Source organism: Alternaria viburni (assembly GCF_023758015.1).
Source record: "Alternaria viburni strain BMP 2772 chromosome Unknown scaffold_30, whole genome shotgun sequence".
NCBI lineage: Eukaryota > Fungi > Ascomycota > Dothideomycetes > Pleosporales > Pleosporaceae > Alternaria > Alternaria viburni.
In genome coordinates this window covers 152203-178389 of record NW_026055799.1, presented here as the reverse complement: position 1 = coordinate 178389, position 26187 = coordinate 152203, and the positions used below count along the sequence as shown (strand labels likewise).

The window sequence follows — 26187 nt, the reverse complement described above, 5'->3', positions numbered from 1 at the left end:
ATGTCGATACATACCCATGTTCGCAGCGTTGTAATCTCAACCCAGGTTCCGGGATCGAGCGGCAGCGGATGAAGTGGGCGGCAAATGTTTTTCAAGCACGCTCAGCCACGCTGCGCAAGTTCACGCGAGGGTTAAGCTGACCGCGCGGGAATTTGATCGAAAGAGTGATGGTTTGGTGATCGTGAGTGAGGTTTGACGACTTGTGTAACTGCCGAGCCACGCTATTTCGCGCTACGTCACTAGTGCGATGCGGGGAAAATAAGGGGAAGCCGCCACGAGGGGACTAGAACGCCGAGCTTACGACACCAGCATCGACGGTCCAACATCACGACAGGGAGCTCCTGCTGTTCTACTGATAATATCTTCGTTGTGTCTAGCCTATCGCGCAACCTCACTACGCCTCAGGCTTCAGCGGCGCGGGTCGTAAAGAGCATGTTTGTCTCCAGGTGTCCCAGTCCTTCTACCGCCTATCCCTCTAAGTATTTCTGTGCCTCAATCTTCGCATACGAACCGATCGTGTACTTTGGGGTCGTAATTCATGCGGCCTGTAGGCCATGGGAACTCGAAGTTAGCTATCTCGCCGTAGGCAGGCGGACCGAATTCCTTCCACCAGTGGCACGGGCGCTTGCAGAAGCACACAGGAGGACTGTAAGAGATGGTCAGAACACACACCGGCAACAACAGTCTCAAGCTGGAGGGAAACAGGACTTACAAAGGTCGCCGCAAGTAATCTGACATGATTGTCAGCCTTTCAGCGGAAAGGTTGTGAAGCGTACCATTGCGCTCATCATGCAGTATTGCCTCCCACTTAGTACGTGTGCTGAGCTTCACATGTCCGGACATAGTTACGGATGGTATCTGTCGAAGGTCCTCCAGCGCCAGTGTGAAGAACCAATCCAGTAGTGTCTTCTGACAGGAGATCAGGTCAGTAGGATGGCTCGGCAACGACCGAACCCAAGGGTCGTGGGAGAAGAATTGATCCTCGATACCTACCCTCTCTATCCATCGGGGGAGAGAAACCTGGAAATGCAAATGGAGGCGAGCTAGCGTCCTGATCTTCCCAAAGACTCGAATCAAAGCTTGACCTGGCCACTCCACTTGGCGTTGGTCATCATAGCCCAGAAACCTGAAGTAAATGGAGTTTGGAAAACCGAGAGAGATGTGACGGAGCCATTTGCCTTGCAAACTAGGCAACACCTCTATGAGCGTCCAGGGATCCCGAAAATGCGGCACAGTCGATGTCACGGTAAACTTGCGGAACTCGGCTCTTACCTGCTTACAGATGTACTGTATGTTGGTGTTGATCGACGCCCAAGGTCGTTCATTTCCGATGGGATCGAGAGAGTACTGAGAAGTCCGTGCGAATGCCATACAGCGGTTAGTGTACGCTGTATACGTTGCCTGGCCGAAGATTCTCAACGGACTTCTTAACGGGTGTTCATGGTATCCTAGCTTTTTGTGAGGCCATATGTAAAGCCCAAGAAGCTGTCTGTATATCATCGAGCGAAGTTCGAAAGGCAAGTCCAACAACCTAAAAGCGCGGCCATTCGCCTGCCACCAGCACTGTTGGCTGTTGTCAACAGCACGTGGAGGTAGTGTCGCGAGCTTTGCCGTGAGCCAGTTTCCGAATGAAACCCATTGATATGAGAGCCCAATCTCTACGTCGCTCAATACGGTTGCTACTGGACCGCATGTAAGAGCCAATGAGGGTCGTCGGCGTATCTGTAATGCATTTGTCTTGCCAAGTTCCCCAGATGTATGGAGCGCGAAGAAGGTTCCGTCTTGAAGCGACTCCAAGGACATGTCGGCGATCGAGGTCTTCCTCCATACATCGAAGTCGATCTTGCGCAACTCGAGGAGACGGCCCTGTAACATACGGTAGTCAACGAGCTGAGATTCGTGTCAGCCTGGTATTCGAGTAACGTTCACGTCGCACGTACAAGCCCGGTCTCGTTGCTAAAGCCCTTACATTTGCACCGAACCTCAACCCAATCACGTAGAGGACGCCAGCTACGGCGCCCGCGAACCTGGACACATGCTAGAGGAGATACGTCCGTGGTGTCTGACCTGTTCGACAATGATAGATCATAGCGTATTTTTAGGCGAGGGGCTCGTGGGCTTGTGCCGACGAAGCTATAGTAGCCGGAAGAAACTTGTTGGATCTTTCGCGGAGACACCTTGAACCCGACCGTTTTCGCGTGGAATGTGGCGCATCCGCGGCGCTTCTCGGCAATGTACTCGTTGATCGTGGCCGAGATCAAGTCCTTGAATCGTCAGTATTGCCATACATTAACCTTGTATGAGACGAACTTACTGCTTCTTCGACCGCATTTGAAGCTTCCTGGCGACCCGAGTGTTGTGACATTTTTCCTCTTGGTCTAGGGGTTGAGTACAAAGCGACTGATCATTGTTTGAGAAGCAGTGTTAGGGACAGAGGTTTTATACGCGGGCGCAACGAAAGGAGGAGTGTGTGGCCCTTAGGCAGCAATCTGCGTGAAGGATTATGGTCTATCTCTAAGTCAGTGTGTCAAAGCTTACTCAGGACCCAACAAAAGTAAATTTGGGATAGAAGCCGGGAACTTGTGATTGCTTGTCGGCGAGATGATTGTATGTTTCATAAAGCGCGTTGCGAGATTACGATTTGTCGGCTGCGAGTAAGACATATAGGCAGGACATCTACATCGCATTCGTATTGTCTGAACGTGTTCATTCAAAGACATTGTAGGCTACATAGTAGACGATGGTCTACTTGCGCCAGGGCCAGACTCGGTCCAAAGCTCCGTACCTATCACATGCTGTCATAGGTATCATGACTTCTCAGTTCCAGGAAGACTCCACAGTCGCACCCTCTCCTTCCTCAGCTAGGACCCCTGTTGCACCACCGGCGGGAATTCGTGGAGCAAAATCTTCAGGTACCCACATCACAGGCCCGAAACTCACTCCATGAAACTTCCTCATGCTGCAGGAGTCGAGTTCGTCACTGAGACACTTCGTATCCTGACAGACATGTCCATATATGCAGTCTGCACGATGGCAATCACTGCCCATCGCGCAAGGGTTCCTCTTTGTCATATATCTCACCACCTTGTAGATCTGGCCACTAATTTCAGAGTGATCGAAGGAACAGTCGCTACCAAAGCGGCATTTTCCTTTCCCGAGGTGGAACAATCTGCAAGGCGGGGCGCCACTTCCGAATTTCTCTGCGTATGCTTGTCTATCGGCGGGAGAAGGAAGCCCCATATGGTAGTCTAGACGATGCCCAGCTTCGTTGACGGGGACATGGCCACGTTTTGCGTCTCGAAGATACGGAAGTCGAAGTTCTTGACGATGCGCATCCGTGATATCGTTCGGCGTAGTAGGTTCAGCGTCGCAATCATAGTGAGTGTCAAAGTAGGAGAGATCGTGTGACTCGCTTTTGCAAGAAGCGTCAACGCTGATCAGTTTCTCTACGAAGCGCTTGCGCATAGAGTGCGATGTGAGCGAAGAGAACGGGTCTTTTCCTGCGGGCTTATCGAAGATATTCGGGATGCTGATAAAATCGCACGGCAGAGGAACGAACTTGGCCCCCGCGCCCATCCCGTCGCCCTGGACTAGCGTGACTTTTTTGGGAGATGTGCGCAACATCGCGAGGTATACGGGTCGTCTCCAAGCAGCGAGGAAGATGTGCTTGCAATTTGGGTCGTACCGAGCTGTTTCGAAGGCATCTAATATGGTTAGGAAAGACATTTTGAGATGTTCGAGTGTCACTCACTAGAGACTTTGAGCTCTACCGTAGCTTCGTCTTGAACGCTGATGAAGTCGAAGTCGGCGTCAATCGAGGAAAACTGAACAGCAAATTGCTGAAGCGGGCGAAGTAGATCATTCTCTAACTTAACCGAGTCGGCGTATAGGCGCACAACCAGTCGAGACGCCTCGAGGGCTGTAATTGCGGATATCCCGATCAAGTAATTCTTAATCGCTTTGTGAAGACGACTCCTGATATTGAATAGCTTGACTCTTTCGAACTCGGAGTAGATGTGCTCGGAGGATTCGTGGTAGACGTCGTTACAGAACTGAGTGTAGAGTTAGCAGTTGATGATGTAAAAGTGCTCGTCATGTTGAGATGTACTCCAACACTCAAACACGTCCTAGACGGCTACATTATCATCTGCTTCTTTATCTTGCAACGTAGATCGTCGTGTATCCATATGACTTAGGCTCTGGATAATAGGTACAGGGGAACAGCTTACCGGATGACTATGCGCATCAATCAGCACCAGTACGTGAGCATCGCCGCGTGAGTGGAACTTGGTGACAGTCTGCTCCAACTCTACCGCAGCCTCTTGGAGCGACGTCTTGGATCTTTCGCGAGGATCTTCGTGGGTCGATATGCTATCAACGAGGCTACGCAGTCGCGCCGCCAGCTCAGCGACCTTCTCGGGGCTCGCCATGTTGTTGAGAAGATGAGAGAGAAGCCTCTGGGGCTGGAAATCTCTGTATGGGCGTCGCTGAGATCCCTGTCAAAGCGCGTCGCTTCTCATCTTCACCATTCACCGCGCCAAGGCGGTGAGCGTGCGGCGATCGACCGATTAGGAAGTCAACATAACAGACGCCACAAAGACGCTCGAAGGGATCGCAGTCGAAAGCGGTAGAAGCAGATGGAAGCGATGGTAAAGAGAAGTAACGCAAGAAGCGGACCTGTCAACCACGCGTGAGACTGTATAGCAAGTTTCAAGGCACTATTGAAGGTCAATAGTGGTCGAAGACAAGGCCGTAGCGCAACGTCGGAAGCACTGCATATCTCGACGCAGTGCCAATGCCATTTCCAGTACCAAGACCTGAGTATCGGCCGTCCCAGCTGAGCAGCTTACTCTGCGCATGCTTGATTTGAACATCTCTTTCTCCCTTTCTGGGCAAAACGAATAGCTTTCCAGCAAGCATATGCGATCAAGCACTGTTAGCGGCTTGTGGACCCTGGGAGTGTGTGCGTCTACCAAGTGGGCAACATGGCGAGAGAGAACGGTCCTCAAAGATTTCCATAAAATGCAACGACATGTCGTGAGGACGTATCTGTTGAAGCGCAACGGAGAGAACTACCCGCGCGGTCGGTATCACCAGCGCTCTAAGATGATGATCAATGACGTCATCACCCTTTCCTTTTCCCACAATCCCAGCCACACCGATCCGCGTGGCTGTTCTCGTTTCACCATCCACATCAACAACATTAGAGTACCCTCTTTGACAGCATACTAGACTCTTCGCGCCACGCTTCGATATACTCGCATCAGTCTGCCCGCGTGGGCGGAATACTTGCCCCAGCTCCTCTAGGCCAGCGTAGCAGGCTTTTATGGCGAGAGCAGCCACCTGCTCACTACCCGCGAGTGCACGCACCAATAACGATTGCCAACTCGTTTGCGATCATCGTACGGTTTTTCGGAAGCACGGCAACTGCCCAGTGTCACTGCTAAGTAGCCCTTGAACGTCTCGCTACGCCGTTTGATGTTATCGGCATCGCCATCGGCTCTGCTGCGTTGCGAGGGGCGCTGCTTCAACATAGACCCAGAACAGACAAAGATTATAAGAAAGTCGATAGAACCAACATCCCGTTCAAGATACTGCTTGGTCCAGCTTTTGCGACATTACTGGTGGTAAGTGTGCGAGCCTCGTTTTATTGAGGTCTAGTGCCTACCTAGGTATGAATGCATCATCCAGGAAGAACGTCTCATTCCAACATCTGGAGCATTCACACCCACTTTGGTTCCTTTCGGTCTAACGCAATCATTGCGAATCATGTCCTCGATAATACTCGTGTAGGGGCTGTCAGGCTGAGTGGCGTCTGCCTGCAGAACGTCTCCTACGCTCAAGTGCGCACACAAGAATGCGGCTGAGTTGGCCGTACGGAGTAAGCTCGCGGAACCGGGACCCCCGAGAACGGATATCACGCGCAGATTCCTGTCTGCAACCTCATGAATACCCTGCGACTTGTCCAAAATACTAACCTATTCGGCATGGAGATACAAGGTTACTTGTGTGTGTACTAGCCGAGATTGGCACACTAGGGCTTCATAGGTCAGCATGCAGTCAACCCCCGGCGCGCGCCCTTGAATGACTCCACATTTCGCGAACGCAGTCCATTCCATGCGTCATGTTGGTGCGGATGTCACCACTTCCGTAGTCCACTCCTTCCTTTCTCGAATAGCACTGACTATCCCTACTGCGCAACATGGATACCTGGTCCTTAAATGTAGAAGACGATTCGACTGTCGGTACTGTATCGCTTGGTATGGTGGTTATTGATGAGATCCACCTGCCAAAACGATCGCCTTTGATTGACGTAGCGGGCGGCTCCGGAGCTTACGGTATGTATCTTACACATGTGGCGCTTAGACTTACGATAAACAGTAACGCTTGGGAGCCGCCTGTTCAAGACCTCTGCGCGATCGAAGACAGTGGGCTGTCTGGCTCTTGTGGGCTACGATTTTCCAGATGCCGTGCGAGAACAGCTACAGGCATGGCAGACGACTCTGCACGTAAAGGTCTCGCAGGACAGGCTGAGCACCAGAGGGCTTCTTGAGTACGAAGATGATACATTTGGACGTATGTGACTGCCTTGTTCCAGTGATAGACTTTTGCAGCTTACGATTGCCTAGCGAAGAAGTTCCGCTATACTACGGAGCCGTTGAAGCCATCACCAATCGATCTCGTAAACACAAATCTACTTGGCTCGGAAGCATTTCATCTCCTTGCACCGCCCGAGGTTGTCGAAACACAGATTCCAGAATTGATAAAGCTTCGCAGGCAACACGGGTTCAAAAACCGGCCATTCATAGTGTGGGAACCATTTCCAGCAGCTTGCACCACCCAGAACCGACCTTCATTCCTGAAAGCCTGCAGACTTGTGGATGTGTTTTCGCCCAATCACTTAGAAATGTCTACCATGTTCGAGAATTCACCCTGCGAAGGCTTTCAGCCTGGCCGACTGGAAACATATGCACTAGAGTTCAGCAAGGCAATCGGACCGAGCGGAAGCGGAATCGTTATTGTGAGAGCAGGTGAGCATGGCTCACTGACCACTCAACATGCAGCTAAAAGTGTATGGCTACCCCCATACTACGAACCATCGGCGGTCAAGGTTATCGACCCCACCGGTGGTGGCAACACGTATCTAGGCGGGTTTATTGCAGGCTGGAAAGCATCAGGAGATATTCATGAAGCTTCTATGTACGGTAACGTGGCTGCAAGTTTTGCTATCGAGCAGATCGGTTTGCCTTCTTGTGAAGTGAGCGATGGTGAAGAGATATGGAACGGTACTCGGGTAATGGAGCGTCTTGCTGAGTACAGAGCACGGCTCAGCTGCACAGGAAAGAAATGAGAAGAATATATCACACAGGTAGAAGATACCGTTGCAATGGTCGATTCGACTGCGCGTTTGGGAGATGTCTATCTAGATGACAAAGGTTTTGATCCTCCTTCACTCTCCCCAAGAAAGCCTCCCAGCCTTCATTCCGTTACGACTGAACAGATTTGAGCTGAGACGAAGTTCTTACCGCTACCACCGACTACATCGCGTCGTATCCCGGCTTTAACACAACCACGCACAAGTGAGGCTTCAGTCCGCGAACCCACAGCATCACGGAGAATACTCCGCCGAAATCTACTCGCAACCTAGCGTACCAAACTGCATACTAACGCTACTGTCTAGATGCCGCTGTAGAACGGAGATGCCGCTTTAGATTGGAGATGCCGCTGTAGATTGGAAATACAGACTTCACCATTCCGTTCCCGAGAAGGGGATCCATGTAGCCGCGGGCTCAGCCCTGCCACCTCGTATCGAGCGCCTGTATAGTGTCTAGGAGGGATTCAACAGCTCTTGGTGTGACGATTCATAGCTCACGGACTAATCCCGCAGCCTCATCATGATGCAAGGCATCCTTCCCCTTCGCCTGCGGTAGATTCGGATATCGCTCGTGATGCGGCTGACAAGACTTGGGAGATATGGGGCAATGAGGCAATACGAAGCTGTGGGCGTCCCGTCCTCGCTATCAGTAGCGCGCGGATAGGTAATCCCGAGCGAGCGATTTACCACCATCTTACAACGCAAGACTATCAGAAGCTTGAAGATGCAGGATTCGCCATTCGAGGGGCTCATGGAGCAACGCCGCCACCCTTCATGCTGGGGAATGCCGGGTTCCTGTACATATGCTATTGCGTATCGTGCAGGAGGCTGAGGAGGCTCAGTAAGTCACGCGCCAGGGTTCCCAAAGGATGATAGTTGGATCGTCAAGCATGAGGGGTTGGTGAAGGCTTTGCAGCCGTATGCCTAGATCTCTCCCAAGAAATTCTGACAGGACTAATGCACGCACACATGCAGAAGTCTCAATCCCATGCGTCTCAGCTTTCCACTATAGGATCGCAATGATCAGCGCTCTATCACGTTTGAGGATCCCATTGGGTACCGATTGGGTACCAGAAAACGCTACCCCACCGTTGGAACGTGCATCTCCAGGGCTTGTTTTGTAATCTGACAGAACGGGACGCTAAAATCGCCGATCACTCCTCAACTTCCCGCTCTTGCACGTTTGCCCTACTGCTGCCACGACCACCAACGTCAATAATACGTTGTCACGATACGTCTCTGGACGGTCAACACTCATGTCTTAGGCTCATGTTTGCTCGTTATTGGTACGCACTAAACGACATCATGGCGGCACGCATTCCGGTTTGACACGGATTCGAATACCGAATCGATGGAAGAATGTCTTTGCCGCTTTGTCTACTCAAGCAGGCCGCGATAGGTATTCAAGAGAGAAATATATAAATTTGTGAGTTCGTGGCTGTTTGTTAGGACGACCACATCCGGATGTCTCTTCAGAAACACTTCTAGTAGCACGTCTACTTTACGCAATATATACCAACAAAGAGAGCAACACTATCCTCACCACCATCGTAGCATTCCCACTTTACGATATTCTTTCAGAACGCATCCCTGATTCCAACCATGCCTTCTTTCCTTATGAGAACTTCACACGGTCTCATCAGCATCTACGACTCAAATCTCAAGAACGACCAGCCCGCCCTCCTTCTCCTACACGGCAACGCCTCATCCTCCAAACAATTCCGCCATATCATCGAGTCCCCCACCATCAACAAGGGCTGGCGCATCGTTACTCTAGACCTCCCCGGCCACGGCTGCTCGTCCAATGCCCCTGATGTCAAGACTACGTACTGTCATCGCGGCTACGCCGACCTCGTCATACGTGTCTTGCAGCACCTCAGAATCGAGTCTGTGGTGCTCATGGGCTGGAGTCTGGGTGGTCACATCGCGATCGAAATGCTTCCTTGTCTCGCTCATGACGATCCTCCCATGGTGGAAGATGCTCCTCGGATCAGCGTCAAAGGGCTCATGCTTATCGGTACCCCTCCCTCGCGTGGCGCCGAGCAGATGGCTCAAGCGTTCAAGATGCCGGCTGGTGGTCTTACATTCGCGGGGAACAGGAATTGGGTCAATTTGGAGGCTGAGCTGTATTTGAGACACGGTGTGGCAGCGGGCAAGGAAGAGTTCTATGAGAGGTGGATGTTGGAGGATGCGAAGAGGACGGATGGGCGCGCGACAGTCTTCATAGCTGATGCCGCGACTGGGACGAAGGATTGCCCGCCCAAGGGTTGCGATCAGAAGCGCGTAGTCGAGGCGACTGATGTGTTGATCGCGGTCGTGAACGGAGTGGAAGATCAGTTTGTCAACCTGGATTATATCGACGAGGAGGTGAAGTGGAAAAGGCTCTGGAGGGGTGAGTGCTTGGGCTTATCTGGGCTCGGGCATGCACCATTTTGGGAAGATGCGGCAGGGTTTGAGAAGGTGTTGGAGGAGTTTTTGGACGATTGTGAGGAGTGGGAGGGTTCGGATTGTGATTCTGCTGTAGGTATTTAGCCTACCATGTTCATGGTTCCTCCCCATGTACGCAAGTCACTGATACCTAATGCATATGTAGTTTCCGCTACTGTTTCTTGTTGAATGTGCTGGTGGTATAACGCAGGCACGACGCGGTTGAGTAACACCGTAAATAATCACAATGCAGGTGGATTTCCCAAACACCTTTGCCCACAGTATGCAGCAGGTAGTGTCCGCTACAATCCCACCATAGTCGTGAGCATGTGCATTAAAACGCCACATCGTATACCATAACGTCCACTAATTGCTGACAAACATCTCGATACGAGAACATGTGATCGCAAGTTCGCTTCTGGCGAGGTTTGGATGGGGCGTAACTAGTCAGTGCTCATGGAAGCGCTAGAGCTATGATTCCGAATGCTAGATCCCTGTACACGTCCCGCCTGATCTACGCATGTCTGATCTAATGCTTACGACCTAGCAGGGCGTAGTCCCACTCCTCTTGGTACTTCGGAAAAAATTCCCGCTCACCAATGAGGTGCTTGCCCATGAACGCCTCCCAATGCTCGCGCTTTTCCCCACCCTGAGTCATGGCCTCGAGCTCTCGCGCCCTCCGCATGCGAACCAACTTCTCTGCGGTCTGCTTCAGCATCTGTTGTGGGGCGGCATATTCATTGACACTCTTATCAGGCTCTTGTCGACTCAGGTACACCTCGGTGGCAGTGTTTATAGTGTTCAAAGTTTTACCACCCGGACGCATAGTCTCGTGTCCGCCTGTGGAGAGCAGCATCCCGGGTTCCCATTGATCAGCACCTATCTTCTCCAAACCTTTCGTGACTTCGAAGCGTTTATACCACGTGTGTCCACCTCTAGCAATAGTGCGCATCATCTTATGCCGGGTCTGACCTTCCGTGTATTTGATCAGTGTGTTCTTAAATACGGCTAATTTTCCCGCATATTTGTTCAGCGCGGACAGCCTGATCGGTAAGATTCCCGAGAGGGAGAAGTCATCCAATTTGGAGCTAGTTTGTCCAGCTCCAATAGACAGTAGAAGTGAGGGTTCTTTATCATCTCCCCAAAGTGAGGCGGCCTCGGAATAAGCACAATAGCTAGGGTTGTTCTCTCGTATCCCACCATCTTTCAGACCCAAGCGACCGTCGGGGCCAGTGACTACTAACGTGTCGAAACGGAACGGTGTAGCAGTGGTGCCGCGACCTACTTCCCACGTGTTAAGGTCGAGAGTATCTTGGTTGTATGGAGTAACCCAAGGAGGGGCAATATCTGGGTCGTAATGATGACTGTATGTACGCAATAGATACGCTTCATCTAGCTGCCCCGAGCGGACAGCGGCCAAGCATATTCTACGTTTTGTTAGTAGTTATTATGCTTCGGTGAATTCTTTCCCTCGTATGTAGGACTCTTCGGCTACAACTGCAGTAAAGCGGTGTACTCACGTTTGGCAAAGGTGATATTCCGGGGTCTGGGCCTCGCGCGCACGGAGTTTAGACTCTCTGGAAGGACGATCCCGCCATATATTCAGATTACTGGAGTCATCCGAATCGTCTGAATCGTCTTCGTACCCCTGATCATCGTGGATTGGTGCACGCCACCGGAACTTGTCTTCTTGGCTGCACTGGCCCAGCTCGTGCTGTTTGCAGTACTGTTGGACTACCGCTTCAAGGCCCTTTCTCATGGGTATATTGTGATACTTCTTGACGAGAGTAACCCGGGTACGGACGTGTGTGTACATCTCGCTCAAAATCTTTTCGAAAGCAGTGATCGTTTCGCTTACGGTCATGCGCAGTCGACTCAGTGCGATGGCTAATATCCTGTGATGATCTGTCAGTATACCTTCGTATGGAATGACAATTAGAGTAGAGGGATGAATTATGTGCTAAACGCGTATTCCATAGCAATACTTACCCTCCCGTCGATGTGCCATACATCTTGTGGAAGTAATGGCATGGACGGAAATTCGCAGCCTCAAAGCTCCTGGGATAATGTGTAAATTGTCGCTCGAACCGATTCTCACAAGCGATGACCTCTTCCATAAGCGCCTTAATGATCAAAAGACTCGACCACGACTTGACCCCACCACCATCTGGTACTCATGTTAGCGATCGCTCTGCAAACACTGGCTAAGGTACAAACCGAGAGTGAGTAGACATTCTCCTGTCCCATCCTCCACTGATCTCGACCATTTGGTCCCCGTTTTGTCTGCTTGAGAAGGTGTGTCATTGTTCACTAGGCTCAACGGTCTGTCACAGTTGAACTCTTTCCGTTTCTCAGTATTAGTCGGAGACTCTTCGTGGTACACTGAACGGAAAGATGCGCCATCGTTGGATCCCTCCTCTCCCTCGGTCTTAGTGAAGGGTTCATCGCTGCTGAGGAATGAGCGGACTGATGCGACGTCGCTGAGTTCTTCGTCTCGATCAGTCTTACTGAACAGTAGCTTGTCTAACACTGAACGCAGCGATGCTTCATGGTTGATGTTGTCGACCACCTCACTCTCAGTGCTGGCGATGTTGTAAGTTTCAGACAGACGTAATGTTGGAACTGTAAATCCAGATGGCGATGCTTTGGATTCGGCTCCTTCCACGATCCAAGGATCAGTATTCTCCAGAAACGTATCCTCCAATACAGCTACAATGAGGTGACGATTGTTTCCGACGAACTCTGTAGTAAAGCCTGCTGTTCGTAGAGATCTCTCTATTTCTAGCCAGACCTGTTGTTCGTCATCTGTAATTTCTGGAGCCGTAGCAAAGCTGCGAATAGATGGAGCCGTGACGAAGCTACGAATGGATGGGGCCGTGGGGAAACAGCGAATTGATGGTGCCGTAACGAAGCTGCGAATGGAAAAAGCCTTGTCTGTACTTGTCAGGCTGTTCACCAGCTGAGTGAGAGTCTCCTTGATAGTATTGTAGTCTCTCTGGGCCTTGCGGTTGCTGACGATGTTGAGATGCGATTGCAGACTTGTGAGCCTCGACCGCAAATCCAGAACATTATCGCCGAAGGATGGAGAAGGCTCGTATCCTCCAAGTTCACCTTGCTCTAGCGTCTCTACCAGTAGTTTGAGCTCTCGTAGTATTGAAGCGCATTCTTCTGAAACTCTTCCAAAGTGTAGGTCGCTGGAAAACACGCTGGTGTCGAGCGTATTCGCATAGTCTTCAGTGTATTTCGCAAACACACTCAAAGCCTCTAGGCTACCGAGAAGTTTATGGGAGTTGTTTGTTTCGTTGCAACGACTGCTCAAATGTTCAGCGACCTGCCGTATTTCGGTGATCTGGTTGATGGTGATGTCCCTGCCTGCCGTAATGTCGCCTTGGAAGACGGCGCCACCCCCGCTATCCACGGTTCGGTCCGGCGGGTCCATTCGTGCGCAAAGAGCTTGGCTGAGGTCTTGCAACCATCCGGAAAATTATTTAGAGGCTGGCGGCGACATGCAATCCATGAATCGGCTTTGGTAACGTTTGGGATGGAGGTGTTCTTCTGGGTGTCCTCACAAGGTGGGGTCAGGCTGACTGCATATCGTACACCTCGCAGTTGGCTTGGTCAGTTCAACTGCCGCTGGGGCTGAGACAAGGCAGATAGCCGCCCGCTGTCTGCCTGCTTGACACACTCGTCAGAGGCTGTTGCGTATAGCTTCGAAAGCTGTGGAGATACCAGAAATGGGTATGTTCCGCCGTTTGAAGACGAGCGGGAGGAAAAAGAAAGGGTCGGAAAACGACAAGCATGCCGAGGAGCCAGCCGAAGAGTTGTTTTCCACGGCAGGCGCTTACGGCCTCAGAACAGTAGCGGAAGGAGCGACTGACACCGTAGAGTAGGGGCCCAGCCTCACCATCAGAATACACCCAACACCCATCCTAGTATCGTGTTCGTCCACGGTCTCACTGGAAACCGCGCAACCACGTGGACGTACAAGAAATCTGTCTTCTGGCCCAAAGACCTCCTGGCGAGTGACCTCCATAACGTGCGCATCTTCACGTTCGGATACGACGCAGATGTAGTCAAGCTCCTCACCATCGCCGGCGGAAACACCGTACGCGACCACGGGAAGTCTCTCGCTCAAGACCTCTCCTTGCGAAGAGCAGAAACGAACACAGTACGCGAATACCAAGTCTAGAACTGCCTTCTCTACTAACTGGCAATAGAGCAACCGTCCCGTAATCTTCATAGCCCATTCCCTCGGCGGCCTCGTCGTCGAACAAGCCCTCCTAATATCCCGCGGCACGTCCCAACTGCACGTGAAAACGCTCCTCACCTCCACCTTCGCAATAGCCTTCATGGGAACCCCCCACCTGGGCTCACGAAAAGCAGACTGGGCAGCCCCACTAACCCGCCTCTCCTCCCTCCTTCGGAAGACCAACAGAGACATCGTCGCAGTCCTAGAACCTGCGTCAGTAACATCCCTGTCCAAACTCAACATAAGACAAACACTAACTTCTCACACTGATCTCTAGTTCAGAAATGCTATCAACCCTCCAACAAGAATTCCACACCCTCCTCGAAGACCGGCGACGCAACGAAGGGAAATGGATCGAAATCTTTTGTTTCTACGAGGAGTTGAGTTACGTGGGCATAGGAGATATTGTCCCACGACAATCAGCCATCTTGCCCGAGTACCCCAATGATAGTATCCATCAAAACCACTCTGATATGACGAAGTTCAGCGGAGCAACGGATCCGGGGTACATAAGGGTAAGGGGGCAGCTGTGGTTGTGGGTTGATGCGATTAGCAAAAGAGAGCTTAGTACTACTGTGGCCACCTCAATCCAAACTGACTCCGATGAACGGACACTTGTCTCGCAGTCGGACAGATCAGAGCACGCATCCAATGTACCCGATGGCATGGCAGTATCTGAGTTGGAGAGCTCGGGAGCGAGGCAACCGGCCCGGAGGGAAGAAGGAGTACAAGAAATAGGGAGCAGTCGGACTAGCGCTGTTTTATCCGGGGGCGGCCCAATCTTCATGGGCAATGTTAGTGCTGGACGGGACTTTAGTTACACCCAACGCTCATCCTGAGAAACAACCCTCCACTCACCAAGATATAGCAGTCGGGTCTGTTGAACATGAGACCTCCTTGCCATCTACCCGGGGGATCCAAGCTCTATTGAAGATGTCAGCGCTGGCGTGACTTGACTTATAGACAGAGTGATTGAGGTCGCATGCCTGGCACACACACACTTCGAATCGTTGATATTGCGACATATGAACTCGATCATGTTCTCAAGAACCCTCATCAAACTATGGTGAAGGAAGGTGATGACAAGCGGAAGTCGAAGCCCCTAGGACACCAACGACGATAAACGCTGCCAAAACCCTCCACCTGGTAGAGGTGACTGGGACACCAAGGTAAAATAATTATCACAACCTGCCTGTACATTGCTACAATATGTCAAAACTATATGCCTGGAGGAAAACGCATCACCCAAACCTTACCCGAAAAGGCACTCGCAGCGATTCGCCCCACCGTGAGTATAAAGACAACGTAGCTGACTGACGCTTCACAGCGTGGTACATAGAGGATAGATACAGTCCACAGGTGACATCTTTCGTATGCGGCTACCGATCCATTCGATGTAGACCCGAAAACAAAGTTCATGATGGATAGCGAAGATAGATCGATTTGCGTCTAATCGAGCCAGTCTACTTCTTCTTCTCCTCGTCATCCTCTTCCTCATCATCCCCTTCCTCATCACTACCATCTTCATCCTCATCCTCCTCCTCATCGTCATCGTCTTCCGCATCCGAAACCTCCTCTCCAAGAGCCTTAAGCCGTTCCTACTACCGTTAGTCCCCTCTGCTACCAAAATATCTGAGAAGCGAGAATGACTCACCTTGTCTTTCGTCCTCTTCTCCTCAAGATCAGCCAGCACCATAATCAAATCCTCCAACTCAGTCGCCTTCTCCTTCTCCGCCTCTTCCGCTTTGCGTAGCTTCTCTTTGAGGTCTTTGAGTTCCTTTTCACTTGCGCCTCCAGCCTTGCCCTTCTGAGGGTTTGACTTGGCAGCAGTGGCAGCGGCTTCAGCTTTCCGTAATTTCTCTTCCGCTTCTTTGACCTTCCAAGTTGAATCTTGAGCCTTGGTTTTAAGATCTTGGTTTTCGGCTTTGAGTTTATCGATGGTGGATTGGAGGGCTTCCTTCTCAGATTTGGATTGTTTGAGCTGGGCTTCTAGGGTGGATTTTGACTGCTCTACCTCTTCCTTGAGCTGCTTGAGTTGAATCTCTTTCTCTTCTTCGAGCTCTCTGAGTTGCGTCTCCTTTTCTTCGGTGAGGAGCTGGAGCTGGGCTTCGCTGTTTTGGACGTGCGTTTGTGCGTTGCGCAGGGTTTCGGTGATGGTGGCGACTTCGGTGCGGGTTTGTATGAGTGTATGTTCGAGGTTACGGATGTTCTCAATGGCTTCTTGGCGGGCCTTTTCTGAGGCGCCCAACCGACGCTCTAATTCGGTTCGTGTCCTGTGTGCGTCGTGGAGCTGCTCGTCGTACTCTTGTCTGACCTTTGCGATGGCGAGGTTGGCTTCCTTGCTCGCTTGCTGCACCTTATTGTTTAGCGCAACGATTTGAAGATTGTACTTGTTCTCCATCTCTAGCATTGCTTGTCGGTGCTCGCGATCCTTCTTCGCAACTTCCTTATCGAGATCGTCGTGCAATTTATCATTGATGCGCTTCAGGGTGCTGCATTGCTCCTCAGCTGATTGCTGGGTCTTACGATGCTCCGCCTGCTCCTGGTCTATTCTCTGCTCCAAAGTCATGAGTTGTGCCTTGAGCTCTTGGATAGTTTGCTCCTTTTCGTTACTCTCACCACGAAGTGCATCGACTACATCTCGGTCAACGCCGTCATGTGACTGGTGCTGTTCGATGTTTGGGTTGCGATCGATGGCCCGAGATAGTCGGCTGAAGTTGTCCTTTAGGAAGTCTACAAAGGCTTCGTCGAAAAAGATGTCCGGCAAACCACCACCTCCGCCGGCAGTCCGGGGCAAGACCTCAAAGTCTCGTACGAGAGGATGACGGCGTAATCCGGTGATGGCGTCCAAGTATTTGTCACGACCGAGCTTCGTCATGAGAACTGGTTGTAGTTCGCGTCGTGGCACAGGTGAGTCCCTTGTTGAGAATTCGTATACAACTCCCAGTAGTGCAGCACAAAGACCGCGAATCATGACTCGGTCTTCTCCAGGGGTCAGGACGGCTTGTACCAAACTTTGCAGACTGCTGGCTTCTCCCAAGAAATCATCTATTGCAGCGGCATCCTCGAATAACCAGCCTAGCAATAGCATCAGGTAGGCTACCGATATGCGCTCATCTTCCCCGAGTTGCAGGCTTGCGATGAGATTCGCCGTAAGCGTTTGTATGCACGTGACGACCTCTTCACCGCTCTCTGCATCTCCTTCCTTGACCCCCATAAGAGTGTCTTTCGCTTGATAGTCATCAAAGATGAGATGGTAGATTAGATTTGAGGCAAACCAGATTCTGTATGGGTCGCCAGTTGGGGGAACCTGGGGTCCGGCCATTAGGATTGTAAGAGCATTGGCTGTTTCGTCGCCGCCCTCGTGACCACCGATGGCCCGGTTAAGGAAGTGTTCTTGTATTTGTCTGTGATTGTAGAAGTAGGCCTTGACGCACTCGCATCCTGCATTGCGCAGGTCGAACAGGTCGTTGGGCGCCGGAAAAAGGACCAGGTTCAGAAGCGCTTCAATAACGTATACGGAAGGTACGCCGTTGGGAGAAGTGACACCATTCGTAGGAGGCTCGACAATGGGCCTGACCTGCTCTTGAGCGAATCCTTCTTGGAGCCGAGCGTTGCCTCTAATCAGATCCGCGCATGTGTTGAGAGCCTCGATCTTGATGGGCATGGCGGTTGCAGGATCAAAAGCGATGTTGAGGAGTTGACGGACGAGGCCATGCTGCTGGAAGACGTTCTGGTTCTGCAGTGTGCCCGGGCTACCCTTGACGAGGAACATGCGCATTATGGCGAGCAGCCCCCAGATGTTCTTGTCGCTCTGCGGACTGACCCATTCGTCCTCTTCTTCAGCACTCGCGCGTCCCTTCTTCGGCTTGTTGCCGCCGGGTAGCAGCGCGGCAAACCTCGCGACATGGCCCATCTCTCGTATGTTGGTCTGATTGGACACGTTGAAGCGTATGAGGATAGCCAGCAGACTCAAGCAATCTTGAACGACAACCCCGCCCTGAGTGAGGCCGCCATCGGCATGTATCATGTTGAAGACCTTGGTAAAGGCATCTTCGAAGACGAAGAGCTTCTGGAGTTCGGCAGAAGTTCGGGACAGGTCGGTGAGGACGACGAGCGCTTCGTTTCGGATGGCATCGCGGGGGTCGTCCAAGGTGGCTACCAGGCGCTCAATGCCGCCGGGGGCTGTGAGGACGCATTCCTGGGTTCGTTGGGGGCGGGCGAGGGAGATGGCTCGTATCAGTTGCAGCGAATAGAGGCGGGAGTAGAAGTCGGGCTTGTCTAGGAGATCGAGCAGGAGAGTTATGTTGTCTTGCCGCTATCATAAGCTCAGCACTAGTAGATGTGTAGCAGGACAGGACCTACTTGGGAGAACTGGTCGGCCAGCAGCAACTCCAGCTCTTCCGAGGCCTCGTGACTGGTCTCGTCGGGGTGGAAGAGCATGAGCAGCGTCTCGAGTACCACCTTGAGCGTGTCGACGTCGTCGCCATCTTTAGTCAGCGAGGCAATGAGCCCTTTGAGCGCGCCCGAAGCGACCGAGGCGGGATATTGTTTGGCGAAGCTCCGGAGGCCGAGAATGGCAGCGCGACGGTCTTCAAGGAGGCTTGCGCTCGTCAGCCTCCCACTAAGAGTGCTGATGGTGTCGGTTGCTGTCTGCTTGGGAGGCGCATTGGCCTCGAGAACGCGCATCATCTTGGGGAATTGACGGGGCTATGGCTTCATGGTAGGATATACGACGAGTGTTCAGTCATACGTATGACTATCCATGGGAACGCAGTCGACTCAGTATAGTCGCAACCATAGTGGGTGGAGCTCCACGTATAATTTGGCGCACGGGCTCACGGCTCCTCCACATCCCTGCGGCGTCGGCGAGTCGGCAAAAGCGCGACCTTCAGGGTCCCGGCCGCGATGCTAAGGAAAGAGCGCGTCTTCCATCGCCGCTCCCTCTCCCTCTCTCCTCATCACCACCTTCCATCAACCATCGTGCGCAAACTCGGTGATCGCGCGCCGACGGAGATTGCGGCACTAGCACTCATATCGCCGCACTAGATATCGCATCCGGCGCTTCAAGAGGAGGAAAGGGCTTTCATCGCCATCAGGCAGTCTTTTTCCTTCCACTGCGCATCGTCGCAGCACTACCACACACTCCAGACTAGTAGTACACGCGCTTTCGCACTCATCGCAATCGCACTCGCACTACTACCTTCCAGCTACAGTCTCACTATAGCCGCCCTTCACCCTCACACGCCGCGCGCCACCGAGCGCCTACCGCCATCATGGGTGTCCCAGCCATGTTCCGCTGGCTCAGCCAGAAATACCCCAAGATCGTCTCAACAGTGCAGGAGGAGTTGCCCAAGAAAGTCGGCGACAATGTCATTCCCGTAGACCGCACCGGGCCCAATCCCAACGGCGAAGAGTTCGACAACCTCTACCTCGACATGAATGGCATTGTGCATCCTTGCTCGCATCCCGAAGACAAGCCCGCGCCCAAGACCGAGGCCGACATGATGATGGCCATCTTTGAATACACTGATCGCTGTGTCGGCATGGTCCGTCCTCGTAAGCTTCTCTACATGGCAGTCGATGGTGTTGCGCCTCGTGCCAAGATGAACCAGCAGCGTTCGCGTCGTTTCCGCGCCGCCAAAGAGGCAAAGGAAAAGGACGACGAGCGCGCTGAGTTCCAGAAAATGCTCAACTCGCAAAAAGCTAGTCGTGGCGAGGACATCTCCAGTCTCGAAGAGGTCATCGAAAAGACCTGGGACTCCAATGCAATCACCCCCGGTACACCCTTCATGCATCTCCTTGCCGAGAGTCTTCAATACTGGTGTGCCTACAAGTTCACAACCGACCCCTCGTGGAAGGACATGAAAGTCATCATTTCTGATGCGTCTGTGCCTGGTGAGGGTGAACACAAGATCATGAACTTTATCCGCTCGCAGCGTTCTATGCCTACTCATGACCCCAACACCTCGCACGTTATCTACGGCTTGGACGCCGATTTGATCATGTTGAGTCTTGCTACCCATGAGCCTTATTTCCGTGTTCTCAGAGAAGATGTCTTCTACGACTCGGGTAAGGACAAGGTCTGCACGCGCTGTGGCCGTAAGGGACATATCCGCAACAACTGTGAATTCCCCGACGACGGCAAGAAGCTCACCGAAGAAGAAGCTGCCGAAGAGTGGGCCACCTCTGAGCACCAACTCAAGCCCTTCATCTGGCTGCATACCAACATTCTGCGCGAATACCTGGCAGTCGAGATGGAGACGCCAAAGCGCAAGTTCAAGTACGATCTAGAACGCTCTCTCGATGACTGGGTCTTTATGTGTTTCTTTGTCGGTAACGATTTCTTGCCACATTTGCCTAGTCTTGAGATCCGAGATCAGGGTATCGACCTGCTCATCAGCATTTGGCGAGATCTCGCTGCTGAAATGGATGACTACGTGACCAAAGATGGTTTCCCAGATATGCGTCGTGTGCAGCAGATTCTCTCCGCCCTAGCGACTCGAGAGGCTGGCATCTTCAAGAAGCGAAAGGAAGTCTCTGATCGCCAGGCAGCAAACAGGGCTAGGCGCGAAGCACAGCAGAACGGCAACAAGCGCCAACGAACTGAAGCAAGCGGCCCACCTGGCTTCAAGCGTGCGAAGGAGAGTACCGACACGTATACCAGCGCGGGTATTGTATTCTTCGACCCCAAGGATGCGCAGTCAAAGGAAGTGCGCGATGTGCACAAGGACATCATGCACACCCGTGATGCCCAATCCAACAAGAGCGCTGCTGCTCGACTCAAGGAGCTCATGAAGGCCAAGGCTGATGGCACTGCCGCGCCTGAGCCTGAACCGACCCCAGCTTCTGAGCCTGCGTCGGAAACCGCTGCTGAAACCGAAACCGTTCACCTTGGAAAGCGCAAGGCAGATGAGGTCGAGGACGCCGACAACGGCACACCTGGTCGCAATACACCCGTAATCCCCGACCCACCCGCCCAGGCTGCCGAGCCGAAGAAGAACGACGACGGCACTGTAGAAGACACCATCATGCTTTGGGAGGAAGGTTACGAGGAGCGTTACTACGAGCAGAAGTTTGGCGTTGACCCCAACGACATCGCCTTCCGTAATAAGGTCGCACGTCAGTATGCGGAGGGTCTCTGCTGGGTGTTGGCCTACTATATGCAAGGTTGCCCATCGTGGACATGGTATTTCCCTCACCACTACGCTCCCTTCGCTGCAGACTTTGTCGGTCTCGAAGATATGGATCCCCGCAAGCTCTTCGAGAAGGGCACACCGTTCCACCCGTACGAGCAACTTATGGGTGTCTTGCCCGCCGCATCAAACCACGCCATCCCCGAGCCCTTCCGTGTACTCATGGAAGATCCTCAGAGTTCAATCGTCGACTTCTACCCTCCAGACTTCCCTATCGATCTGAACGGAAAGAAGTTCGCCTGGCAAGGTGTCGCCATCTTGCCCTTCATCGACTCGAAGCGACTACTAGATGCCATGGCAACCAAGTACCCTGAGCTCTCTGACGACGAGAGGAAGCGCAACGAGTTCGGCAAAGAGACACTCATGTTCTCCCAAGAGAGCGGCCTATTTGACGATGTTGAGAAGGCTCTGTACCGCAAGGGAGAGCAGAAGTACAAGATCGATCCCGCTAAGAGTCGCGCGCTGCATGGAGAAATTGAGCCACACGACCTTTTCGTTATGGACAGTCAGCTCGTGCCGCCTTTCGATGCAGATGGTATCACGGAATTTGAGATCACTCAAGATCGGTCAATGAGGTATGTTCGAAATTCAATCAACCTTACATCCAGACAGTACTAACAATCACACAGAGTATACTACGAAATGCCCAGCGTGAGCAACACCCGAGCCCACAAGTCCGCGCTCCTCGAAGGCGTCATCATGCCCAAGCCAGCGCTCAGTCCCGGTGAAGCCGAATCAGTCCGTCGCTCCAACGAACGCGGTGGCTTCCGCGGCGGCCGTGGCCGAGGAGGTGGAGGATACCGTGGAAACTACAACAACGACCGAGGCGGCGGCTACAACAACGACCGTCGCGGCAACGACAACTACAACAACGGCGGTGGACGAGGCGGCTACCAAAACGGTCGTGGAGGCGGTGGCTGGGATAACAACCGCGGCGGATACGGAGGCAACCAAGGTGGCTACGGCGGTCCCCCACCCCCGCAGAACTTTGCTCCTCCCTTCCCCGGCGGCAACTTCGCGCCTCCCTTCCCAGGCAACTTCCCTCCCCCGCCACCCGGTTGGGTGCCTCCCCCCGGTGTAGGAGGCTGGCAAGGCGGTGCGCCCCCGTACGGCGCTCCTCCCATCCCACCGCCAGTCACGCAGCGTCCAGCTTGGATGAACGGCGGAGGCCAGCAACATGGTGCCCCGCCGCCACACCACGCACCCAACAACAGCTCATTGAGGGATGAGCGGTTTTACCGCCCTGCAGACGAGATTCTGGGTCGCAGTGGAGGTGGCGGTGGTGGTGGTGGTGGTGGATACCAAGGAAACAACCCCTACAATGACCGCCCGCCGAGGGACGATAGGGGTGGCCGTGGAGGAAGAGGTGGACGTGGTGGACATCGTGGTGGTGGTGGAGGAGGAGGATATCAAGGCAATAGGCAGAGCTATAACTCTAATGATTATCGCTAGAGGATGGCTTGTGGTGGATGTGGTATGGATCGGGTATGGAAAGGATGGGATGGGATGATTAGGATATGATGGTTTGTACAATAGTTATATGGGTTTTGAGTTATGCCCATGAAAATTCGGTTTATGATTTTTGGAGATTGAGGGAACGAAATGCTGTGTTGGTGTTGTGAGTGGGTATGTCTTCGTGTGATCTTCGACCGCTGCCCAGAATTTATATGTCGCATATGGGCATTGTCTTTCGTTGATACTCAACCTGGGCATCGAAACACGGAGGATTGATTTGACACTCTCAAGGCTTAGCACGTGACTGATGCCTAGGGAGTATAAATATCCCTCGCACTTCCTGTGTTTCTCACTCAAACTACCTTTCCTCTTTCCTTTACCAAACAAATCGACAAAACCTTCCATGGTGCGTTCTCTGCTCTCGGTGCATCGAAAAGCACGCCAGAAGATATCATGATCTCCGGTCTTGCGACGTTGCTGTCATCACGCACATTCTTCTCGCATTTAATCCCATAACTTCTTCATCATTATCATTTCGTGTATCACATCATGCTAATGTACTCTCTCGTGTTCTCTCAGTCTTCGTCTCATGGGGGGATTGCTGGCATGTTTTAGTCGCACATATCGGGTACTTGTTCAGATTTTGGAAACATGCCCACATCCTTGACTTTTTGACAGATACCTCTGATTCCTGAGGAGGAAGGAAGGAAGAAACATCATAACAGCCCATAGTAGTTTTGGTAATTGCAGTGCAGGGAGGCGACTCGCACATGTACACGACATCTACCGAGTTTTTTCGGTGACTTTGGTGCTCCGCACATGTAATGCTGTTGCTGTGTTTTTTTTTGTGTTTCCACGTCTCAGACATGTGATCTTTCCAGGCCTGTTTTGAGAAAGGCGGTAGTCTCGAACATGTCGATTACGTCTGCACGTTGTTTTTTTGGTAATCGAAGTAGAGGGTGGAAAATCGGAAGACTCGCACACATGAATTGAAGAAGAGAGCATTTTTGGTCTTCCGCACACATGTAGTGCTGGTCGTAAGTCTTTTGGTTTGCAGACATGTCGTAATTCTTGAGTAGTTTCTGGAAAAGACGGTAGAATTGATTATTGACATGAAGAAGTCAAAATTCTGGTGGTTGAAGTGGAAGGAGAAGACGCGGAAGACTCGCACACATCGAATTGCGCGTAATGCTTTTATTTTGATCTTTCGCACATTGTTCATAATGCGACTTGTTTTTGTGTGCTCGACATGATGGCGGCCTCTTGTTTTTTGGAGAAAGCGTGGAGACAATATTGAGGAAGAAAGAGGAAAAGACAGAGGACGGAGTTTATATAGACATCCGGGTCAATGCAGAAACTACATGTAATATGCTCTAATCGACGCACTGATCCTCACGCCCACCTTCTACAAGGAAAAAATCTAAACAGGTCTGCAGACTACAGCAACACAAAGACATGCAAAGTAGGTGACCTAACGTTGATGTAGGCGCTAGGGTGTTTTGGTTTTACGCTATGGCTGCAGGGAAAAGGGCAGAGGATGAAATGGATGAAGTGTGGCGGTACCGCTGTGTCTGCGGAATCGGGTAAGAGTGTGGAATCACGGGTTAGCGTGGGTGGAGGTGTGTATAAATCCCCTCGTTGAGCTGTCTTTTCTTCTCTTCAACTCACCATCCGTATCTTCTCAGTTTCAAAAAGCTACGTACACAGCCCATGGCTGTTCTCTCTTCCGCGGCCTGCTTTTCCAAAAGGTTGCATACTGGGATTCAATGTCTTCGCAACTGTCTCCCTAAAAAACCACCTTTGACAACCCAATGATCTGACAACGTCAAGATGGCCTATCCCCACTTTCCCGGTCTTCTCTTCCAAAAACCATACCCTCACGAAGCAATGTGTGTGCGTTTCCCTTTTCAAAAACAAGCCAAAGATGTGGAATGAACACTGGAACAACGACATATTATTACATCTCCCTTGGACTTCTTTTCTAAAATGGAGACTAGCGCATGTGCTTGCGTTCTTCCTTCTTGAAAGTTAGATCTGAGGAAGCCCACACGACCTTTTCGTATTTCCGATGTCTGCTCTTCTAAAAGAACTGGTCTCTGTTCTTCGTGTTCGCGAGATCTCTTTCTTAAAAAGCTGTCGAAGAAAGTCCTATGGACTGAGCACACCGATACGACATGCTATCTCTCTCTCGGTCTGCTGTTCGCGACTTACTTTCTTAAAATTGAACAAGAGGAGCACCTATGAGTGCTGGCGTCTGTAATTCTACAAACTCATTCGATCATGGGCGCGCTGCGAGCATCGTAATCTAAACACTTGAAAGATGAAGAAGTGTCTTCTATGAAGTGGCGTCGCTGCTATACTTCCTTTCATATGGAATTCATTGTTCGAGCTTTGCAACACCAAAATCGTATGGTCGGACCTTGATGTCGCCGAGCGCCTCTCTGTCTCGAAATACACACCAAACATTCGCATGGTTGAGCTGTGTCTGGAATCCCTAGAAAGCATCTGAAAGTGCTCGGTTGGTTCTAAAAACGCAAAGGTCCCCGTTATGTGTGCTTGAGGCTCAAGACCAAATAACATGCTCCAAATGCTATTAGCAAGTTTGATTAGCTACTGAGTATGCGGTCATATCGCGACATTGAATTACACGAAGACTGAGGGATATCCCAGGCGATAGACCAAAAGCATACATACCTGGGTATCGAGGGACGAGGGTACACGCACCACAACAAACATCCCACGTCAGGCCCGTCACAAAACCCAACGGCTCAGGGTTCCGAGGTATGGGCCACAGATGCGAGTTCCATGGTCGCGACGCATCGCAGTAGTTTTTCATTCAATAAGACGCGACCATGAATGTGCTGGAGAGCTGCTGGAGATGCCCAAATGCTGGGACGCGACCGTGACGCGTCGCGTTCGCACGACAGATTGCTTGTCGTGCGCACCTTGCGTCCTCAACCAATACCCCAGCTATTGTAGCAATCTTGACGAAAAGAGCAGAAATGCTAACGATGGATTCCTTAAAGAGTGCGCAAAAAGAGCGTGCGAATCTCAGAGGAGCTGCATGCTGCTGTGTATTGCTTGGCGTAGTCCGAACCAGGCAACTTGTCAAAAGCCGTCGATTGCGGCGTCTGCAGAGTTACCACAGATTTTTGAACCTTGGGCCTGCCAAGACACGGCATCCGCACGCGCTCTCCCGCGGAGAAACCCCAGTTCGTGAGCCAAACACACACACACATCGTCATAAGATATTACCAACCCATCAGCAGACTTTCAGAAATGGCTGATTACCTCAGAGCGTGCCTGCATCTAGGTGCAGCGTTGCCTTCGGAAGAAGTCGGCATTCCGGAAGCGAGCTGCGAGGAACGATCGGATGGTGATGGTGTGACTTTTAGTCACTGAACACCACGACTGCATCATCAGACTTGCGGCTATTAGCGACTGTGAGATTCTTGTACGCATAGCTATAGAACTTCATATCGGGT

General features: G+C 51.9%; 7 protein-coding genes across 7 annotated transcripts; 4 read left to right on the top strand and 3 right to left on the bottom strand.

Moving 5' to 3' along the window:
* Positions 1-492: 492 nt before the first annotated feature.
* On the bottom strand, positions 493-843 carry J4E79_010355 (uncharacterized protein; the record flags this gene model as incomplete). The annotated part of the gene is made up of 2 exons (XM_049359194.1): positions 493-646; positions 809-843. 2 exons carry the CDS (start codon positions 841-843, stop codon positions 493-495), a joined length of 189 nt encoding a protein of 62 aa, XP_049206279.1.
* A 2900-nt stretch (positions 844-3743) lies between these two features.
* On the bottom strand, positions 3744-4430 carry J4E79_010354 (uncharacterized protein; the record flags this gene model as incomplete). The annotated part of the gene is made up of 2 exons (XM_049359193.1): positions 3744-4052; positions 4230-4430. The coding sequence occupies 2 exons, from the start codon at positions 4428-4430 to the stop codon at positions 3744-3746; spliced, it is 510 nt and encodes a 169-aa protein (XP_049206278.1).
* A 2486-nt stretch (positions 4431-6916) lies between these two features.
* Positions 6917-7351, top strand: J4E79_010353 (uncharacterized protein; the record flags this gene model as incomplete). Its single annotated transcript, XM_049359192.1, has 2 exons — positions 6917-7031; positions 7065-7351. The coding sequence occupies 2 exons, from the start codon at positions 6917-6919 to the stop codon at positions 7349-7351; spliced, it is 402 nt and encodes a 133-aa protein (XP_049206277.1).
* A 1626-nt stretch (positions 7352-8977) lies between these two features.
* On the top strand, positions 8978-9907 carry J4E79_010352 (uncharacterized protein; the record flags this gene model as incomplete). The annotated part of the gene is made up of 1 exon (XM_049359191.1): positions 8978-9907. The coding sequence occupies one exon, from the start codon at positions 8978-8980 to the stop codon at positions 9905-9907; it is 930 nt and encodes a 309-aa protein (XP_049206276.1).
* A 424-nt stretch (positions 9908-10331) lies between these two features.
* J4E79_010351 (uncharacterized protein) lies at positions 10332-13241 on the bottom strand (the record flags this gene model as incomplete). Its single annotated transcript, XM_049359190.1, has 4 exons — positions 10332-11229; positions 11323-11697; positions 11792-11969; positions 12020-13241. 4 exons carry the CDS (start codon positions 13239-13241, stop codon positions 10332-10334), a joined length of 2673 nt encoding a protein of 890 aa, XP_049206275.1.
* A 295-nt stretch (positions 13242-13536) lies between these two features.
* On the top strand, positions 13537-14789 carry J4E79_010350 (uncharacterized protein; the record flags this gene model as incomplete). The annotated part of the gene is made up of 5 exons (XM_049359189.1): positions 13537-13688; positions 13736-13970; positions 14020-14264; positions 14329-14566; positions 14724-14789. 5 exons carry the CDS (start codon positions 13537-13539, stop codon positions 14787-14789), a joined length of 936 nt encoding a protein of 311 aa, XP_049206274.1.
* Positions 14790-19327: 4538 nt separating this feature from the next.
* J4E79_010349 (uncharacterized protein) lies at positions 19328-22699 on the top strand (the record flags this gene model as incomplete). Its single annotated transcript, XM_049359188.1, has 2 exons — positions 19328-21822; positions 21877-22699. The coding sequence occupies 2 exons, from the start codon at positions 19328-19330 to the stop codon at positions 22697-22699; spliced, it is 3318 nt and encodes a 1105-aa protein (XP_049206273.1).
* Between the last annotated feature and the right edge of the window lie 3488 nt (positions 22700-26187).